Source organism: Cryptomeria japonica, chromosome 1, assembly GCF_030272615.1.
Source record: "Cryptomeria japonica chromosome 1, Sugi_1.0, whole genome shotgun sequence".
NCBI lineage: Eukaryota > Viridiplantae > Streptophyta > Pinopsida > Cupressales > Cupressaceae > Cryptomeria > Cryptomeria japonica.
In genome coordinates, this window is record NC_081405.1 from 646,382,871 (window position 1) to 646,400,633 (window position 17,763).

Here is a 17,763-nt window from a genome sequence, read left to right on the forward strand (position 1 = left end):
AATGCAACAAAAGTTAGTTCGAGTTCACAAAGAAGTACTAGCGTTTAGAGAAGATGGCTGAGTATTTTGGCATTAAGTGTCGATATCTGAAGCAAGAAGATCTAGCAGAGTCACTTGAGGAGTGGGTGACATATCTATTAAATAAAGCAAATGATAGGGAAAAAGACATAGTGGTGGAGATGTTGGGGATAGAATTCTGAAGTGAGGGGCATGTCCATGACGGTTTGGTCATGGAGAGCTTGTTCGAACCCATTGTTCATTACTGGGACATGCCATATCTGTAAATGGCATAGTAAAGAGGATGGTTCAGGAGGATATGACCCAGACAGTATTTGAAGCTTTGGATACTATTGAAGTGGTCCCAACCTCTGGATGCATGTTGGGCTTCTTTTACTTGAATGCATAGGGTAAGAAGAAAAAGATGCAAAAAGCCTAGAGCCTATTCAAGGCATGGATTGTGAAAGTGTATAGCATGGAGAAGTTCGAGGCATTCATGTAGGAGAACAAAGAAGTCATGCCTGAGGAGATAGTTGAGTAGGTGGTGCAAATAAGGGAATGGATCACATATCTATATAATTGAGAGTAGAGATCTCTCATATGTTGTTGTGTACTCCTTTATGTAATGTTTGATGCTATAAATATATAGGGTACTGCCCCCTAGACAGGTCTTACTTAAAAACACTTCATCAAGGTATTGTTAGATATTGTATACTTTAACCAGTGTTCACTAGCTCGCTCTTACAAATCAAATGATGGTTCTTCATGTATTCTTCACCCTAGTTTACTAATTTTTTTCACAGATGTAATAGTGCTTTCCATTATCAACATTACTAAGTTAAAACAGATGAATGAGAATAATAGTCAAATGGAGGGGATAAGAATTTTTCTAAATATCTGATTAAGTATTGTTCCTCAGTGGTTCATCGATCCTCTTTCATCGTGAATCTTGAAAAGGGCTTGAAGTTGTAGGTTTCCATGAGGTTTAATTCTTGCCTTCTAAATGAACACTGTTTGACATGTGTTTGACTCAAAATGAATATATTTTAAATTCAAAAATGCATTTAATGCATCCAACTTATCCTTCACGGCACTAATTTGTGCCTATGTTCAAATTTTTCTCACTTTTTAGAGTGAAATTTTGAGTTCTGGCAAAGTTCAAATCTCATCTTGTCGACAAAGTGGATGACCATCGACAAAATCTTGTTATAGCTAATGCTTTCAGATTTTTGACTCCCGTGATCCACAGATTATGACACATGTGGAAGTCCAATGTCCAACCCCTACTTCTGACATTTGACGAATAAAAAATACCTTCGAATATTCATATTTGGGATAGCAATTTATAAAACCCCTACATCCTTAATATATCAACAATATATTGCTTTAGATTTTGGGGATGTAAAAGCCCCAAATATGAATGCACATGATACCATATTTCCCTAGAGGGTGAAGCTCCCATGTAGGAAGCATGAAGGAGCTTGGGTCCCTAATTTTGGACAATTCATGAAAAGTCTGATAATGAAAGGGAAGGGCTTCGTAATCAACCTGTTGGATCCAATCAATATTCTCTAATCTAATTTCCAAAGATTCTAGAAGAAGATTATTGAAATTTATCTCAACACAAATATAAGCATACGTAGCTACCTTTCTATTCAAAGCTTGACAAGATGGACCCACATGTTTTCCAATGATTGCAACAATCAATTGTAGGATTTCCTATCTCCAAAATTTCATTGGAAGCATAGCAAGACAAATCCAACATGAAATCCTAATAGGCAACTCTTCCATTAGATCAAACCCCACATGCCATGGATTAATAAACAAATTTGCATAATTGTGAAAATAAGGACCTCCCTCACATATCATATTACAATATGCCATTCTAGTAAAAACCACCATAAAATAACCATTTGCAGCATATAATCTCCATATCTCCTTTTAGATTCCAATTTTTATGGCCCCAAAACTTTAGAAATTGAAGAGACATGTGAAGACCCTTGAACTTACATATTAGAGCATACTCAGAGAGGTAAAGGACATAATCCACAATAGACTGGATTTGTGACTATAATTGGACAATCCTTACTTTTCTCTAAATACCCATTGGGCTTTGAGTGAGTCGATACCCAATTACCAGATCTAGTCTCATTTGTTGCATGCAAAATAAACTCAACAACTCTATCACACAAAACACCAAAATACTCCTTTGAATTTAAAATGTCTTTGAAAAAGAGGTTGGGGGTTCCCCCAAACCCCACTTGACATCATGCAACTCTCCATAGAGAAGATTTCAGTAGAAAAATAAGAAACAAAAATATTGAACAAGAATGATGAAGAATAGAGGGAAATGATAGGGTTGTCCACCTGCCACACTAAAAAAACACCAAACAATAATTATAAATAAAAAGAAAACCCATAAAAGAATTCCCACAACAAGCACCAACTCCTGAAGTGTCGTAAGGCAAAAATAAGCATAAGAGAGGGGTCACAACCATGCCATGCAGGCCTACATGACCCCAAAAACCTTGCTTCATCTAGCAACTTGGAGATTCACTTGGAAATTACCTTGCATTACCTCTCAAGACAAGCTTGGCCCCATTATAAATCTTTCAAGCTACAAATCGAGCCCAAAAAAACTTAATTAAAATGAGTAAATTGAGGTAGAGATAATTGACTAAATGGGACCTACATGGGACAAATCAAAAGCCCTTAACCAACTATACCACCACTTCAAACTTGTTTACACACACACACACATGATTGCTAAGCTTGCAACAGAAGCTACTTTGTATTGATATCATAAAATAACATTACTTGTTTGTTTTTACATATCAAAATCTAGGAGATATCCTAGTTTCTACCCATTAGTATGTCCATATTCTACTATTCTATACTACTTACTACTCAAGGGTAAACAAAATCCCAAGTTTTAACATTAACTTTCTATGTTGTGGCCTATTTATGACTCTAATTCCATATTGACTTATTAATGTTTACTTATATTGATACCTTTCCTATTTAGCTATTCTCCTCCATATCTTGGTTGATAAAAGTACACATCCACTCGATTCAGAAGGTGTGTTCTAGGTAAGTGACTTTCCATATAAACAAGAAACCTTTTGCAACCTTACAATGATGTTTCTTTAGATTTGTCTTACTAAAATTATCCAAAAAAGGGTGCCATTGCACTTTTGCATTGTCCACCAACAATTTGTTGATGCCCTCAGCATCAAAATCCTAAACTTGGGCCTAACCACACAAAGAATTGCCTCCAACCCCTCAAGGAATGCCTTATTCACCAACTCCCCTACCAAGCCCCTCTTCATATCTTTCGATTTTCCCAAGTCTATATGGTAGATGCTTGTTTCCATATATTATTACTTATATATAAATTATTATTTATTTTTTAGATATTTAAACTTTAATATTTTAAAATAAATAAAAATAACAATTCTTGTCATTTTATCTAATAATTCTTAATAAAATAAAATTAAGTAATTTCAATTGTCAAAGGAAGTATTTCACTGGTGCATACATATGCCCATAGGTTTTTTTATGAGCCATCATTTTCTAAGAATGATATCTTATGTACATTAAGACTTAATGTTTTAATTTTTAAATGAATTTTTTTTCTAATTGAAATTTATAGAAGTTTAAGATATTATAAGAGAAAACCACAAACATACTTTATGTCTTTTGAAATGCATTTGGAGGGTATGGAAAGCTTCTAAAAAAGGATATCTTTTATACAAAGAGACTTTGTTTTTTAATTTTTAAATGAAAAAAAAATTTAATTGAAAGTTTAAGATATTATAGCAAAAATGCACAAACATACTTTATGTTTCTTAGGATGCATTTGGTTGCATTTGTTTTTCATGATCATTTGGGAGAATGGGTTTGATATAATTGTGATAAAAGTTGGGAATTCAAACAAAGTTTTGAAGTAAAAGATATTAAATATAACATGTAAGAATTAATATTTGAATAAAATAGTTATGGTGAATTATGTTAAAATAATAAATTATATTTATATATTGAAAGAAAAAAAATATTCTTTTAAATAATTTAAGATAGACAAAGTTAATAATTAATAAATATTTTAAGATTATGGAATAAGATGGTAATAGTATTAGATATAATTTAAAAATGATAAAAGAGAGATGGAGGATTTAACTTTAAAAGTGGCAATAAAATAATTTGCATTGACTTTTAAAATGATTAAAGATGGATAAAAGATTTTAAAAACCAAAGAATCAATATCTATAAAATCTACAAAATGAAGTTTTCAAATTCTAGCGTGCAGTGTCATAATCTACATCCTTGTCCATACTTACTCCAAAAAATTCAAATTTAAAAATATCAAAATCTACAAAATTTCAAATTTCAAATTCTAGCACACATCATCATAATCTACATCCTTGTTCACACTCTTAAAAATATTATAAAATTATTTAAATTAACTTTTTAATTGAAACAATGGGAAAAAAATTATTTGAATTGAATGTGCTCTCTGAGTCAAATGAATACTATGAAATTATAATTTTAATTGATATTAGTAAGTATCCAATATAGAGAAGCTAGATTCTCTGCTCTAAACATATGGAACCCCAGCTATAGAAGGACCTTAATCTCCATATTCAATATGGACTCACAGGAATGACTCCAGAATGTGTAAAATCTGCTCACCTCACCCCGATATATAAAAATTGCTCCAAATAAAAAGAAGAAAACAAATAAAGACCTGTTCCTTCATGATCTACTCACAGGAATGACTCCTGAATGCGTAAAATCTGCTCACCTCACCTCAATATATTAAAATTGCTCTAAGTAAAAAGAAGAAAACAAATAAAGATCTGTTCCTTCACGATCCTTGCTTCCATCCGAAGACCTGAAACTAAGTCCCCAATCAACGATTTGTAACTCATTTTTTCCTCCAATGGGCACCGAATGCCACGCAGAGCACACCGTATCTAAGAATCTTAGATATTAGATAAGATGCAATTAATACTTTATAAATCTTCTGCTTTTGTAATAAAGAGAAAATACCTTCCTGAAGCATCCTCCCTTAAAATTAAAAAATATGCACCACCTCACTTAGGTGGTATCTAAGATTAGGAGGAGAAAATGTGCCTTCTTTTGTGCGAATGGTCGAAAGAATTTGGAAGCGCAGTAACAGAGACACCCAAATCAAGACAGGCTTCTGCAACAATGTTATGGCGGTCTCATTTCGCAGTTAATATTTATTCCATGAATATTTCTACACCATGTGTGTACGTATAGATACTTCTTACAGAAAAGAAGTGCGGTCCTGAATTAATCTCTCTCTACCATATTTCAGAAGTCTTTATATTCGTATTACATAGTCTGATCAATCTGCCATGGAAGATCATTTGGGAGGGAGAAATGAGATTTTGCTCCATGCTGATCAGGTTGAGAGTGGGGCGGAGAATGCATGGAGGCTCCAACTCATGAAATCTCCAAGGCCTGAAAGGGATGATAGGCCTCCCAGAAGAATCGGTGATTGCTTTAATGGAGTACTCGGTTTGTGCTTGTTTCCACCTCCTTTAAGTTGATTTTTCTTTTCATTTTTTTTCTTTCTATCTTAATTAAATTCTGTTCTGAATTTAAGCAGAGCCATTTGATAGGTTTTTAGAAATACTTAGTTTCAATACATCAAAGCCATTTATAGGTTTTAGAAGTATGCAGCTTCGATAGAAAGGAATTCGTGAAAGGGATTGTAGGCACATAGAGGAGTCCATGTTGCTTTAGTGCAATACTCGGTTGGTTTTTCTTCTTAATTGGGTTTGTTTCGAATTTTGTTGTATTCTGTGTTGAAATAAAGCAGACTCACTTCCTAGGTTTTAGAATTAAGCAGTTTCAATAAGGTAGCCCACTTCATCTGCAAATATGAGTTTCAACAAGGCAAACCCATTTCATCTAGAAATATGCAGCTTCAACGAAGCTGACCCCAGCACATGGATTTATAGAGTCAATAAAGCAGACCCACTTCATAGATTTTTATAATTACGCAGTTCAAAAAAGAGGAATCGATGCTTACTCCAATGTTAACACTTAGTGTAATATTTTTCTTCCTCAACATCCCTACTGTAACCTTCAATTCTGTGGTTTTTTTTCAATTTTTATTGTAATCCATGTTAATATCAAGTAGATCCAATTCTGCTTTTACAAATATGCAGTTCAATATAGGAGACTCACTGCATAGGTTCTTACGAATATGCAGTATTATTAAAGCAGACCTGCTTAATGGATTTTTAGAAATGTGGAGTTTCAATTAAGAGAAATCTGTGATTGCTTGAATGCAGTACTTGGTGTGTGCTTCTTCATCAAATTTCCTACAACCACATTTTTTTGGTGGGGACAGGGCCGGAGAGTTTCTTTCAGTTTTTATTAATGAATATATCCTATGTAACTTTGCATTACTAAGGATAAAATAGTACAATATTAAAAAAAAAAAAAGGTTAGGGTGGTAAAAGGGCACACCCACAAGAGTCTTAACAAAACGGCTGAGTCCTAAAAATAGTAAAGCATAACAAATGAGCCTAGCTTGACATAATCTTAAGCAGCTAAAGCCACTCTTGCAGGTGGTAGAGGATCATTATCATTTGGTTTCCCTCAAACATCCCTGGGGATAGACTCATCAATAGGCTCCCAACTAGTGAGAGCATTATATTCAGCATTTTCTTCTTGCGGTGTCTGCTGGCATATTGGACAGATGGCAAGAGGACAGATGGCAAGAGGCACACGGAGAAACTTGTTGGTGTCAGGTCAACTAATGTCCCATCATGGAGATGGCAGGCGAGATGGTTGCGACAATCCTCCATGAGCAATAGAGTTTTGGGGGTTCTGAGGAGTAGGACCACAGGAGCTGTGGTCACCGAGACTGTTCCGTCTGGAGGAGTAGCTACGACCACACTGACGACCGCGAGGAGAAATGGGTTCAGGAGGAACCTGGACAACAATGCAGGGAGCATTTCCTCAATGTTCAAGAAGCTCCTGTAAATGGGCCACCTCAAGTGCAACTTTGCTAGCTTGCACTTGAATCTACATGAGCATATCAAAGCAGATTATAGCTTTTGAATATAAAAGAAAGGCATTGTTTGAAGCAGTGTTATTAAATAAAGCTGCATTTTTGTCCTTCCAAATACTAAAAAGAATCTCCACCTTGAAAATGTGCCATATCTGAGTGAACTTGCAAGGGAGGCTAGGCCAATCTCCAAGAAGAACCATGTGCAAAATGGCTTGAAGAAGTCATGGATCTAGTTCTAGGCTTGCTGAGCCCGGGGACAAAATCAGAATAAGTGTTTCAAAGACTCAATTTGGCCACAAAAATGGCAGTTGGGCAAAGGAATGCCCATGTGAGTCAACTGGGTCTCCATAGGAAGACCCTGGTATAGGAGGCAACAAGTAAAATGAGCCAATTTAGGCTCAAGAGTAGCCTTCTCAAATTTATTGAGACCTTTTTTGCCATAACCCACGAGAGGAATGTAGCTGCCAACGGGAATTGAGTTGGTCTGTTTCCTTTAGTTTTTGGTATACTTTGTGCTGAAATCAAGCATGCTCACACCATAGCTTTCTTAGATACACTTAACATATTTTTAGCAATATGTAGTTCCAATTACACAGACTCATCTCACAGATTTTTTAAGTTCTGACATAACAGATCAGTTCATAGATTTTGAGAAATATGCACCAAGATTAATTGAACTACACCCCAAAAGCGTTATGAGTATGGAGACTGATGTTGGTTTGAACTTTGTTTATCCAAAAGAATGATATTGTTTATTAGATGAAATATATTTTTGTCATGCTATTTGGAGTCATAAATCAGTGCAAACCCTCATGATAGATTAAAAATATGTATGTTCATCCTGTTTTTGTACCACCAGTCTAAGTTTTTTCCTTAAAAACCCTCTAGTCAAATTGCTAGAAACATGTTGTTGTGTCATTTTTTATCCAATTGGTTGAAGCCTAAATATGCTATGAATATCAGGTTTATTTTAGATTTCTTGATATTATTTTCTCAGAACAATGGTATTGCTTTTTAGAGGAGTGATGCTGCTACCCTAACCTTTAGAATTCATTACTTTAAGAAGACCCACTTCATTATTTATATTTATAAATGTCAACGTTGTTATAGAATGCTCTAATACCACTCACTCACCCTAGGATCACCTGCAAAACAAAAGACAACCTTCCACAAGAGAGCATGCAAGAAATGAGCTTACTTGATATTAAAATCTATGTTATGATCAAATGATAATCTTATGATACAAAGTGTACAATGGCCTTGGTTATATAGGCAATGTGAGAGATAAGATTAGACAAGATGATGACATGTGTCTTAATCCTATAACATGAGACAACTAACTTAACAAATATTAAATGACCTAACAGAAGTAAATAAAAGCCAAAAAAAAAGATATGATCTAATTGACAACTAAGACCTTTAGAAATATTCCTAGGATCTAAGTTAACACCTAAATAGGACCCAATAGTAAACTAGTTAGGTGAAATACCTTATTCAGACCAACACCCCCCCTTATGTGCAACTTAGGGAGGAACTAACCAATGCAAATGATGCAAGGATGCATGACGATGCATGATGGGTTCTAGCTACAAGGCCATTTTAGGTACCCATTTACTAAAGATTTCTTATAAATGGAGTAAAGGAGCAACACCACATGAGGAAAAATCCCTCTCGTAAAGAGAGAATGCAAAAAATAATCATGTTCGTGTGATGAAATGAGTGATAAATGGAGGACCCATCAATAAGTACCAATGACTACATCCATCACAAAGATGCAATCAATAGCCCTCCCCATAAGAGGGCAAGAGAGAGACTATGTAGCCCCCCCCACAATGTGTAATCTCTTGCAAAAATGGTAAGTGCTGGAAGACAAAACATGATTTAATGTCTACAAACAACTTATCTCCTTTTGAAAGAAACAAAACCAAGCACAAATGGAGGAATGCTTCCCATTTCGGATAGGAATTGACATGGAGAAGCATGAAGATGCATGATAGTGTCTCTAAAATCTACTCACGTGTCTCCTTGTCTAGGAAAGATGAAGATGCCACAATCCAATCATGTACATGCCCAATCAACAAAGATGGTGACAAACCAGGACTATGTAGAAATTGATATTGAACAAGATCCAAAGACAATGATGGTTTTACACTAGTTGTACATGTTGGCAATATGTGTTGTCATTGATGTCAACTTGATGTCTAACAATATGTGCTGTCCCTGATGATGTTTGAGCAGTTGATTGTGTGGGCATTGATGTTGTTGTTGCTGATATTGTTGATGTTGTTGATATATGGTCATAGGTAGAGTTTGTATGCCGTTCCTAAGGTTGATGATTATAGTTGCTTTGGGTTGTGGATGCAGTTCTAATGTCTACACTCTGTCTGAGATATTGTATTGCTAGTGTTGGTATAATGAAAATATCTTTTGGATGAAGAGTGATGATGATGGTTGAGGATGTGTTCTCATTGGTACACTCTTTTGTCTGGTCAATGATGTTTTTGGAAGGTTTTGTAGTATGGTGAGTTATGATATGCAAGAAAGAGCATTTAATGTTTGGCTGGAAGAATGCTTTGCATTCCTCCATTGCTGTGACTTTGGTCCTATGGATTTGGACTTAATGTTTGTGTTCTGTGGAGGTCCTTGGTGTTGCAGCTGAAGTGGATTGTGATGGTTGTTTGTCGATAGTTTGGCTGTTTGTTAGAAGTGGTTTAAGTGGTTCAAGAAATGCTCCACATTCTTCTGCATTGATGTTTAGGTGCTGCGACTTGGAGGACATGTTTCTAATGTTCGTGTGTTGTCTCAGTTCCAGTTTCAAGTGTTGAAGTGTTTTGCAAGAAGGTTTATTGATGTTCTATTCAGGACTATGTTTCTTAGTAGTCTGGTGATGAGGTGCTCTTATATCTATTTATATTGTGCCAACATGTATCGATGTGATAGTGAGAAAGAAGTATTTGGATGTGTCGTTGGGTGTTCTATGAATGTCCTTATGTGCTCCACATGGTGTTGGATGTTCAGTTTGGTGTCGCATAGTGTTTGATGTTGCATTTCTAGGTAATTGTGGTTATTTGGCTAACGAAAGTTTATTTTCCGGTTTGTGCTTAAGTCCTAATGATTTGTGCCAACATTGGAGAGTTTGTTTTTTATTACGGAACAAATAGGTTTTGAAGGGACCCAAAACCCTTTTTACAAAACGTTGCTTAAAAAGATAGGCATATTAGAGCCAACAACCAAAATACAACAAAAAGCCAGCAAAAAACCAAAAACCAAAAACTGGACAGCAAACTAAAGAAATCTTAATTCAAATTCTTGAGTACCTCCGCTGCCTCTGCTTCCAACTGAGTCATGTTGAGAGCAATATTTTTCAGATCCGAAATGTCTTGGTTGGTGGCTTTCTTTTTCAAATTGGCTCTAGTCCTTTTGGAGGGACCTGTGTTCTCATTCTGTATCTTCTCAAGTGAATCCACATCAACCACCACCCCTTCCTGTTGGAGGCCTTCAAGTTTCCCAACCATAGTATTGATGCTTTCCGCTGAGCTCTTAACCACTTTATGGCTATAGGTCACAAGTGATATGAGGTTGTCATTGACTTTTTGGAACTTTTTTTCCAGCTGTTTCAGTCTACTGTCATAATCCTTCTTGATTTTCTCTTCTAGTTTTATAATCCTATTATCACAATCTTTCTTGAGATCATTGACAATGCTAATAGTCTTTTGCATGGACTCAACAATAGATTTTCTTTGTTTAACAATCCATTGTTCAGCACTATAGTTGTCCTATTTACTACTAGCGACATCGATCTTTATATTGATATCCTTGGTTTCATTGAAGAGCCATTTCTGCATTCGGAAATAGTCAACCGCAGAGTCACAAGCTATGGCAAGAACATCATCTGGATTTTCTCTATCCAAATTAAGATAAGGGGAATCCACATTGAGGTCCCTAGGAAAAGGAGTTCTCTCGGTCCTATTAGTAACATGCATAGATTTAACGGGCATGGCATGATAGGACGGACCAGAATCAGAGTTAGTTATAATAACAAGGGACTTCCTACTCTTCTTTGAGCTATGGCCTAATCCCTTTTTCTCCTTCGTCTTAGAGTCAGACTCTTTCATTTCGGTGTTCCAATCTTCCTCATCAGAGAATTTACTCCCAAACTCTTTCGCCTCAGTATCATAGGAGGAATCAGGGACCCTAGAAGAAGGAGAGGGTTCTGATTTTATATGTTCAAGAATTAATAACAACAAACCCCCATGAAGGACCGAGTTTTTCTTGTTTTTCCTGTGTTCTTTAATGCTGACATTAATGGAAGCTTGCAGAAAAAAAGGAAAAGAAATCTGCACTTTGTGCCGAAATGATTCAACAGAACAAAATGATACCCAAAAGCCCCAGTGAACTTACCATCTAGGGTTATATATTTCATGATAATCATAAGCACAGAGCACCAAACAGGTTTGATATTATCTGTCTTTTGGAGACTTTGGCCAATTTCTTCCTTTCTTTATCGTCTTTGGGGAATTTCTTGACCACCGCATCCGACAACCGCTTGTCCCTCTAAAACTTGGCCCCTTCCACAGGCAAACCAGTAACCTCCACCACAAGTTTTTCATCAATCTCGAAGTCCCTGCCAAACAACTGAATGTACCCTTCCTTCAACCCTTGGCAAATTTCTTGGTGATGTTGGCATCAAACCCATGAAGCTTCTCAATGAAAGGGGTGAGACCCCCTTGTTTCAGAATTCTCCAAATTGTGGCATCTTTTCTAAATTCCTCATAGTCTAGAGGTTCAACCCTTCGCCTTTCACCACCCATAGTAGCAGGAATGGCAAATAGACCAATGTGCAGGATGGCTATACACCAAAAAATATTAGTGATCACTCAGAAAGTGTGTGGTGTGCAATGGCAAATAAGCATTAAAGTTCTCCACAAATTCATAACACTCCTCGCAATAATGGAAGTGACCACCATTTCAAGGTGTGACATCATTATTCATTAGATGGGATGGTTCTTCGTGCTTGAGATAAATCATATCTCAAAAGGGCATTAACATTTGTAGGTACATGATCACCTAGGTGCCATATCATTTCATTATTACCTCGAACTCCCTCATTAGCAAAATAATACGCAAGCCCATTAGCTTCACGGTAGGCATGGGTTATATGAACTTTTTGAAAGGTCCTTAGGATATCCATGGATTTATTAATCCATTTTTTGATAGTCCACGAAGGTTTTTTGTGGCCTTTTAAACATTGAATTATGTTTCTAGAGTCACCCGCTAACCAAACCATCTTAGCATTTATGATTTTAGCCATTCTCAAGCCATGGAAGGCTGCAACTGCTTCAGCCAGGTGGTTAGTCTGACATCCCAAGGGGAGTGCCACTGCTGAAATAAGCCTTCTATTGTCATTTCTAATCACTCCCCCGCACCTAGCCAACCCAAGATTTCCTTTAGTCACCCTGTCGAAATTGACTTTCACCCAACCAAAAGGAGGAATATTCCAATGAACATTATCCCTGGGTGATTTAACCGGTCTAAAGGTAATGGAGATATCCACATTGATTTCCCAATTGAATGCAACCCATGAATCAAACTGAGAGAAAATTTGCTTAGCCTTGTCTGAATATTTTTCTCTGGCTTGCTAAAAGTTTTCCTTAATAGCCCTAATTATTTTACTAGAGACAACATCCGGAGGCAAAGAAGCATTGCTGAAGACTCTGTTGTTTAGTTCTTTTCATATTCCTCACACCAAGTGAGGAAAGGTAAGGAACCACAAAAGATGGAAGGCTTGATTAGAGGAAGGAGCAATCCATTGGTCAAGAAAGTCCACCATTGAAGATGGAGTGACCTAGGCCATGTTCTGCTGAAGAATAGTACCCCACACCTCATGGGCATAAGCATAATGTAGAAACAAGTGAGACGTAGACTCAGCACCCTCCTGGCACAAAAAAACATCTGTTAGGTAAGCAAAAACCTCTTTTACAGAGATTATCAAGACTCGGGATTTCTTTTTGGAGCGTGATCCAGAAAAAAGATGCTGATCTTCAGAATGATGGCATTGGACCACACTCTAGCCCAAGGGGGAGGTGGGGAGAGGGACGGATGCTAAAGAGCAATAGCCGAAGCAACAGAGAAATCAATTGAGGATGATTTCCTCGACACCAACTGATCATCCTCTTCTGGATTCAGCATACACGAATTCAAAGATATTTGAAGAGGAAGCAGGTCAGAGCTAATATTGAGAAGGTTCACTTACTTTTCTTCAACATAATAGTTAGCCACCCATATACCAAAACTAGCTTTATATTTCAACATAAACTTGCTGAAGATTGGATTATTACATAGCGGTTCATGGCTGTAATGTCCCCTTCTCATTGACACTCTTTCAGTGGTCCATTAGCCTATTCCTGAGACCCGTAGGCTAAGTGGAATGAAGAATGAGGGTCTAGCATTGATGAAACGAGAACTTACTATTTTTAGTAAGTCAGGGAATGGCCATTCTGGTGTTACTGTATTACTGAGCTCTCCATGTTTTGCCTCTGGACGCGATGATCATGCTTTTCTTAGCATTAGTTCTTGACTTACTATTTTTAGTAAGTGGCAGTGTGGCACAATTCTATTTTTGTCAGTAGACAGGGTTCTAATTCTGCAGCAGTTTTGGTGGTCGTCCTGACTCAGTTTTATCCGAGCAGTGTTAATAATCAGTACCAGAGTCATTTGCGAAATAATTGAATATTAATTCCTTATCCTAATGTTTAATATTTAATTAATTTGATTATTGATGACTGATTTATTAAAAATTGGGATTAATGCCTATTTTTCCTAAGTTTTTGGTGAATTTCATGTTTATTAAAGAGATATCGAAATATTGAGAAAGATATTATATTTTTTATAACTTATCTCTAATATTTGCCAAAGTGTAACGTGGGTCCTTGCCTTTGGCGTAAGAGTTGACTTGTGGGAAATGGCGCCACTCTTGGGGTCCACATGTAGTGGAGCGAAATGCAAATGAAAAGCGTTGAAATTGAAGGAAATGGCATTTGGGTTTGAGGTGTGTGGAGTTATAAATATGAGACTTGGGCTTCCATTTCCACATCTTTGAAAATTGCATCGTTATGCTGGCGGTTTGGCTACTGAAAATCTGAGCTTCGAAGTTGGCTTCCTAGCTGAGTCTCAGTTTCGTACTTACAATATAGTACCTAGCTGTGTCCTTGTGTTCCCATTGCTGATTGGTGAATGAGTTGCAGATTATGGAGTGTTCAATGTTGGATTTGAGTGTTTCTGGTAGCTGGTCGCGAGACTGCTGAAAGTGAATTTTGCTCACACCTCTTAACCAGGCGACTCCATCATTCTGGGTACCGGCTCATCCTTCCTTCCTAGCCACGGCGATACAATGTGTGAGTTTTTAGCTATTTTAAATGAGCAATGATTTTATTAGATAAAATCGAACTTCCTTGGTATAGCGTGGGTTTTTGCATTTGCCTTGGGATGCATGCCAAATGAATAGTGGTCTATTTGAGTTGTAATTTGGTTGGGATGTTGTTGTTAGAGTTATATTGGGGGATTTGGATTGATTTGAGTTGATTCGGGTGAAAAGTGAGTGAGTTCTGAGTATTTTGATGTTTCCATAGGCTGCTGAAACTGTACTTTCAGCCTACAGATTAGTTGTAACAGAAAATTACAGTCTTGTGTAAAATCTGCAATTACTCCTCTCATCTTATCTCTATTTTGTAAGGTTGTTTCAGTAGTACTAATCATCCCTTCTTTTTGATATTATTTGTAATCCCCACTGCATAAGTGGAAGAGGCTGGCTCGCCGTCTTCTAAGTTTTGTAATTCAGTTTTTTGTACTCAGTCCTCCCGCTGAATAAGTGGTTGAGTGATAAGTTCAATACAATGGTCCTCCTGCTGAAATATGCAGTAGAGTGATAGCTTAATGTAATGTCCTCTCGCTGAAATACGTGGTAGAGTGATTGAATTTCAGTTTCTTGTCATTTTCCCTTGGTCGGTTTACCGCCAAGAGTTTGGTTTCTATCCTGCTGGATAAGCAGAAGGGGCTGGCTTGCCACCCAGGCATTGTAATTTCAGTTTGATTATTGTTGCTAACGATCCCCGGAACACCGTATGCTCTCACCCTCCCAGACTGGGCTCTCGGTGAACAAAAGGTGGAAGGGTTCCCTTTCAGTAGTTTGGATTATTTCTCTAACCTTAACGGGTTATTTGTTGTGGATGAATTTTTATTGGCCTAAAACCAAAAAAAAAATTACTGGGATATTACAATGGCCAATCCATCTATCCTCCCAAAATTTAATCCTTCTTGCCAAACCCAATTTCCAGCAAACTCCAAATCCAATTATGTGCTTGACTCTAATTGCATTATTCCAAAGAGTAGATCCCATAGTTATTTCTTGAGATTCGAGTAAGTCCTGCAAAGAATCAATATGATGTAAATACTTGCTCTTCCAAATAGCATTCCATTCGTCCTTTGTATTAAAAATTCTCCAAATTTGTTTAGCCAAATGTGCTTTATTGAAATCTAGAAGATTTCCTAGCCCAAGCCCTCCACATTTTTTGGGTTTACGGACAGATTCCCAAGCCACAAGAGGCATTCTTTTTCTCTCTTCCACTCCTGACCAAAAAAAGTTCTTTTGAATTTTCTCAATAGACTTAGCAAATTTAACCAGAGTTTTTTACAGACTAAGAGCATAAACCGAGAGATTTTGGAGGGTAGCCTTATGGAGTTGAATTTTTCTAGCTTGGCTAAGAAGAGCTCCATTTTAACCAGCCAACTTTTAATGAAAGTTATCTATCAAGGACAACCAAAAGGAGTCTGGCACCTTGGAACAAAGAGGTAGACCCAAATATATAGCTGGCAAATTACCAATGGCACAACCCAATATATTGGGGATCTTTTTTTGCTTGATCTCAAGAGTATTGATGAAGTGAAGAGAACTTTTGGCATAATTGATACATTGACTAGTGGCACTTACATAATCTTCTAAAATTGTTTAAGAGATCGAGCTTCCCCAATGAAAGAATTCCCCAGAACAATAGTATCGTCCACAAATTGCTGGTGAGAACAAATAAACACATCTGAAGAAGGTCTAAGACGTTTCAAACATCCAGAATTCACCATCTTGAGCATATACCTCCCAAAGGTTTCAGCCAACAAAGTGAAGAGGATAGGAGATAAAGGATCTCCTTGTCTAAGGCCCCTCGAAACCTCAAAAAATGGGAGGGGGAGCCATTAATAATCACTGCCGATCTAGAAGAGGAAATAAGTTGTCAAACCAAATCAAAAAACTTTCTACTGAAACCAAACACTATCAAAACCCAGATGAGTAAGTTCCAATCCACCCGGGCATAGGATTTGGATAAATCAAGTTTAAGTAGAAAGCCTTGACGATTAGAATTCTCTAAAGAGTGAATATTCTCATGAACAATAATAATGGAATCCAAGATTTGCCTATTAGGAATGAAGCCATTCTCCTGAGCAGCAATGAAGTGAGGTAACACAACAAGCAATCTAGACGTAAGAACCTTGGATAAGATTTTGCAGATGGAGTTGCACAAGTTGATGGGGCGAAAAGCCTCAAAAGAATCCGCACTAGGGAATTTAGGAATAAGCACAATAAAAGTTGAGTTTTACTCCTTAAGAATCCTTTTAGAGCCAAAGAATTCGTTGACTGCATTTCCAACATCTTTTGCCACTATCTCCCAAAACATCTGGAAAAAGAACATCGGGAAACCATCAAGTCCTGGTGCTTTGTTCCCTTCAAAGGAGAAAACAACCTTTTTAATTTCTTCTAAAGAAGGGATGCCAACCAGACTTCTATTGCATTCTTCACTAGCCAACCTAGGGATAGCCTCAATAAGCTCCTTTTACTTATTTTCATCCAATTTATCCTCAACAGATAAAAGATTGGAAAAGAAGCGAACTGCTTCCTCTCGGATATCCTCTTCCTTCTTAACTATAGACCCATTCCTTTGAATATGAGATATATGGTTTGTTGCCTTGTGTTTTAGAGTTGACGTGAAAAAACCGGGCATTCCTATCACGGAAAGCCAACCAAATAGACCTTGATCTATGTTTCGAGAAATCCTCTTCCTTGGAAATGATGTCATGGTATTGAATGAGAATCTCATTTTCCTTAGCTAGATAATCCCTAACATATCCTTCCCTTTGAATTTTTTCTTGGATATCCTTCAGTTCTAATTGAATATTGGTTTTGGACAAGAAAATATTGCCAAAAATTTATCTGTTCCATTTTTTGATGTTAGCTTTCACCATTCCTAGTTTTTTAGCTACTCAAAACATAGCAGTACCATCCATTTTGACACTCCACCATTCTTTTATTCTTGATAAAATTTGAGGGTGTTTGGTCCACATTTTTTCAAAACGAAAAGGAGGATTCTTCTTGCCCAAGATAGGCTCCACTTGAAAACAGAGAGGAAAGTGATCAAATTGAATTCTAGATAGAGCATTTAAAGAACAAACATAATGAAAGAACCAGTCATTGGATATGAGGGCCCTAACCAATCTCACATGGATAAGATCCTCACCAACACGTCTGTTAGTCTAGGTGTAAGAGGCTCCTTTTAAATCTAGAATATGGAGACTTTGATTGTTAATTAAGTCCATGAGGTCTTGTTTACTGTCAACTTGAATTTGAGAGCCTCCAAACTTCTCCATCTCCTGTAAAGGAGTGTTAAAATCCC

General features: G+C 36.9%; 1 protein-coding gene across 1 annotated transcript in view; it reads left to right on the forward strand.

Moving 5' to 3' along the window:
• The first annotated feature begins 4,600 nt into the window (after positions 1–4,600).
• LOC131062347 (metal tolerance protein 11) overlaps positions 4,601–17,763 on the forward strand; it is an 85,621-nt gene continuing 72,458 nt past the window's right edge. Inside the window, exons 1-2 of the mRNA XM_057995985.2 lie at positions 4,601–5,232; positions 5,430–5,541. Coding sequence (XP_057851968.1) covers positions 5,125–5,232; positions 5,430–5,541 — 220 coding nt within the window. The 5' untranslated portion in view covers positions 4,601–5,124. The remainder of the gene's footprint in view (positions 5,233–5,429; positions 5,542–17,763) is intronic.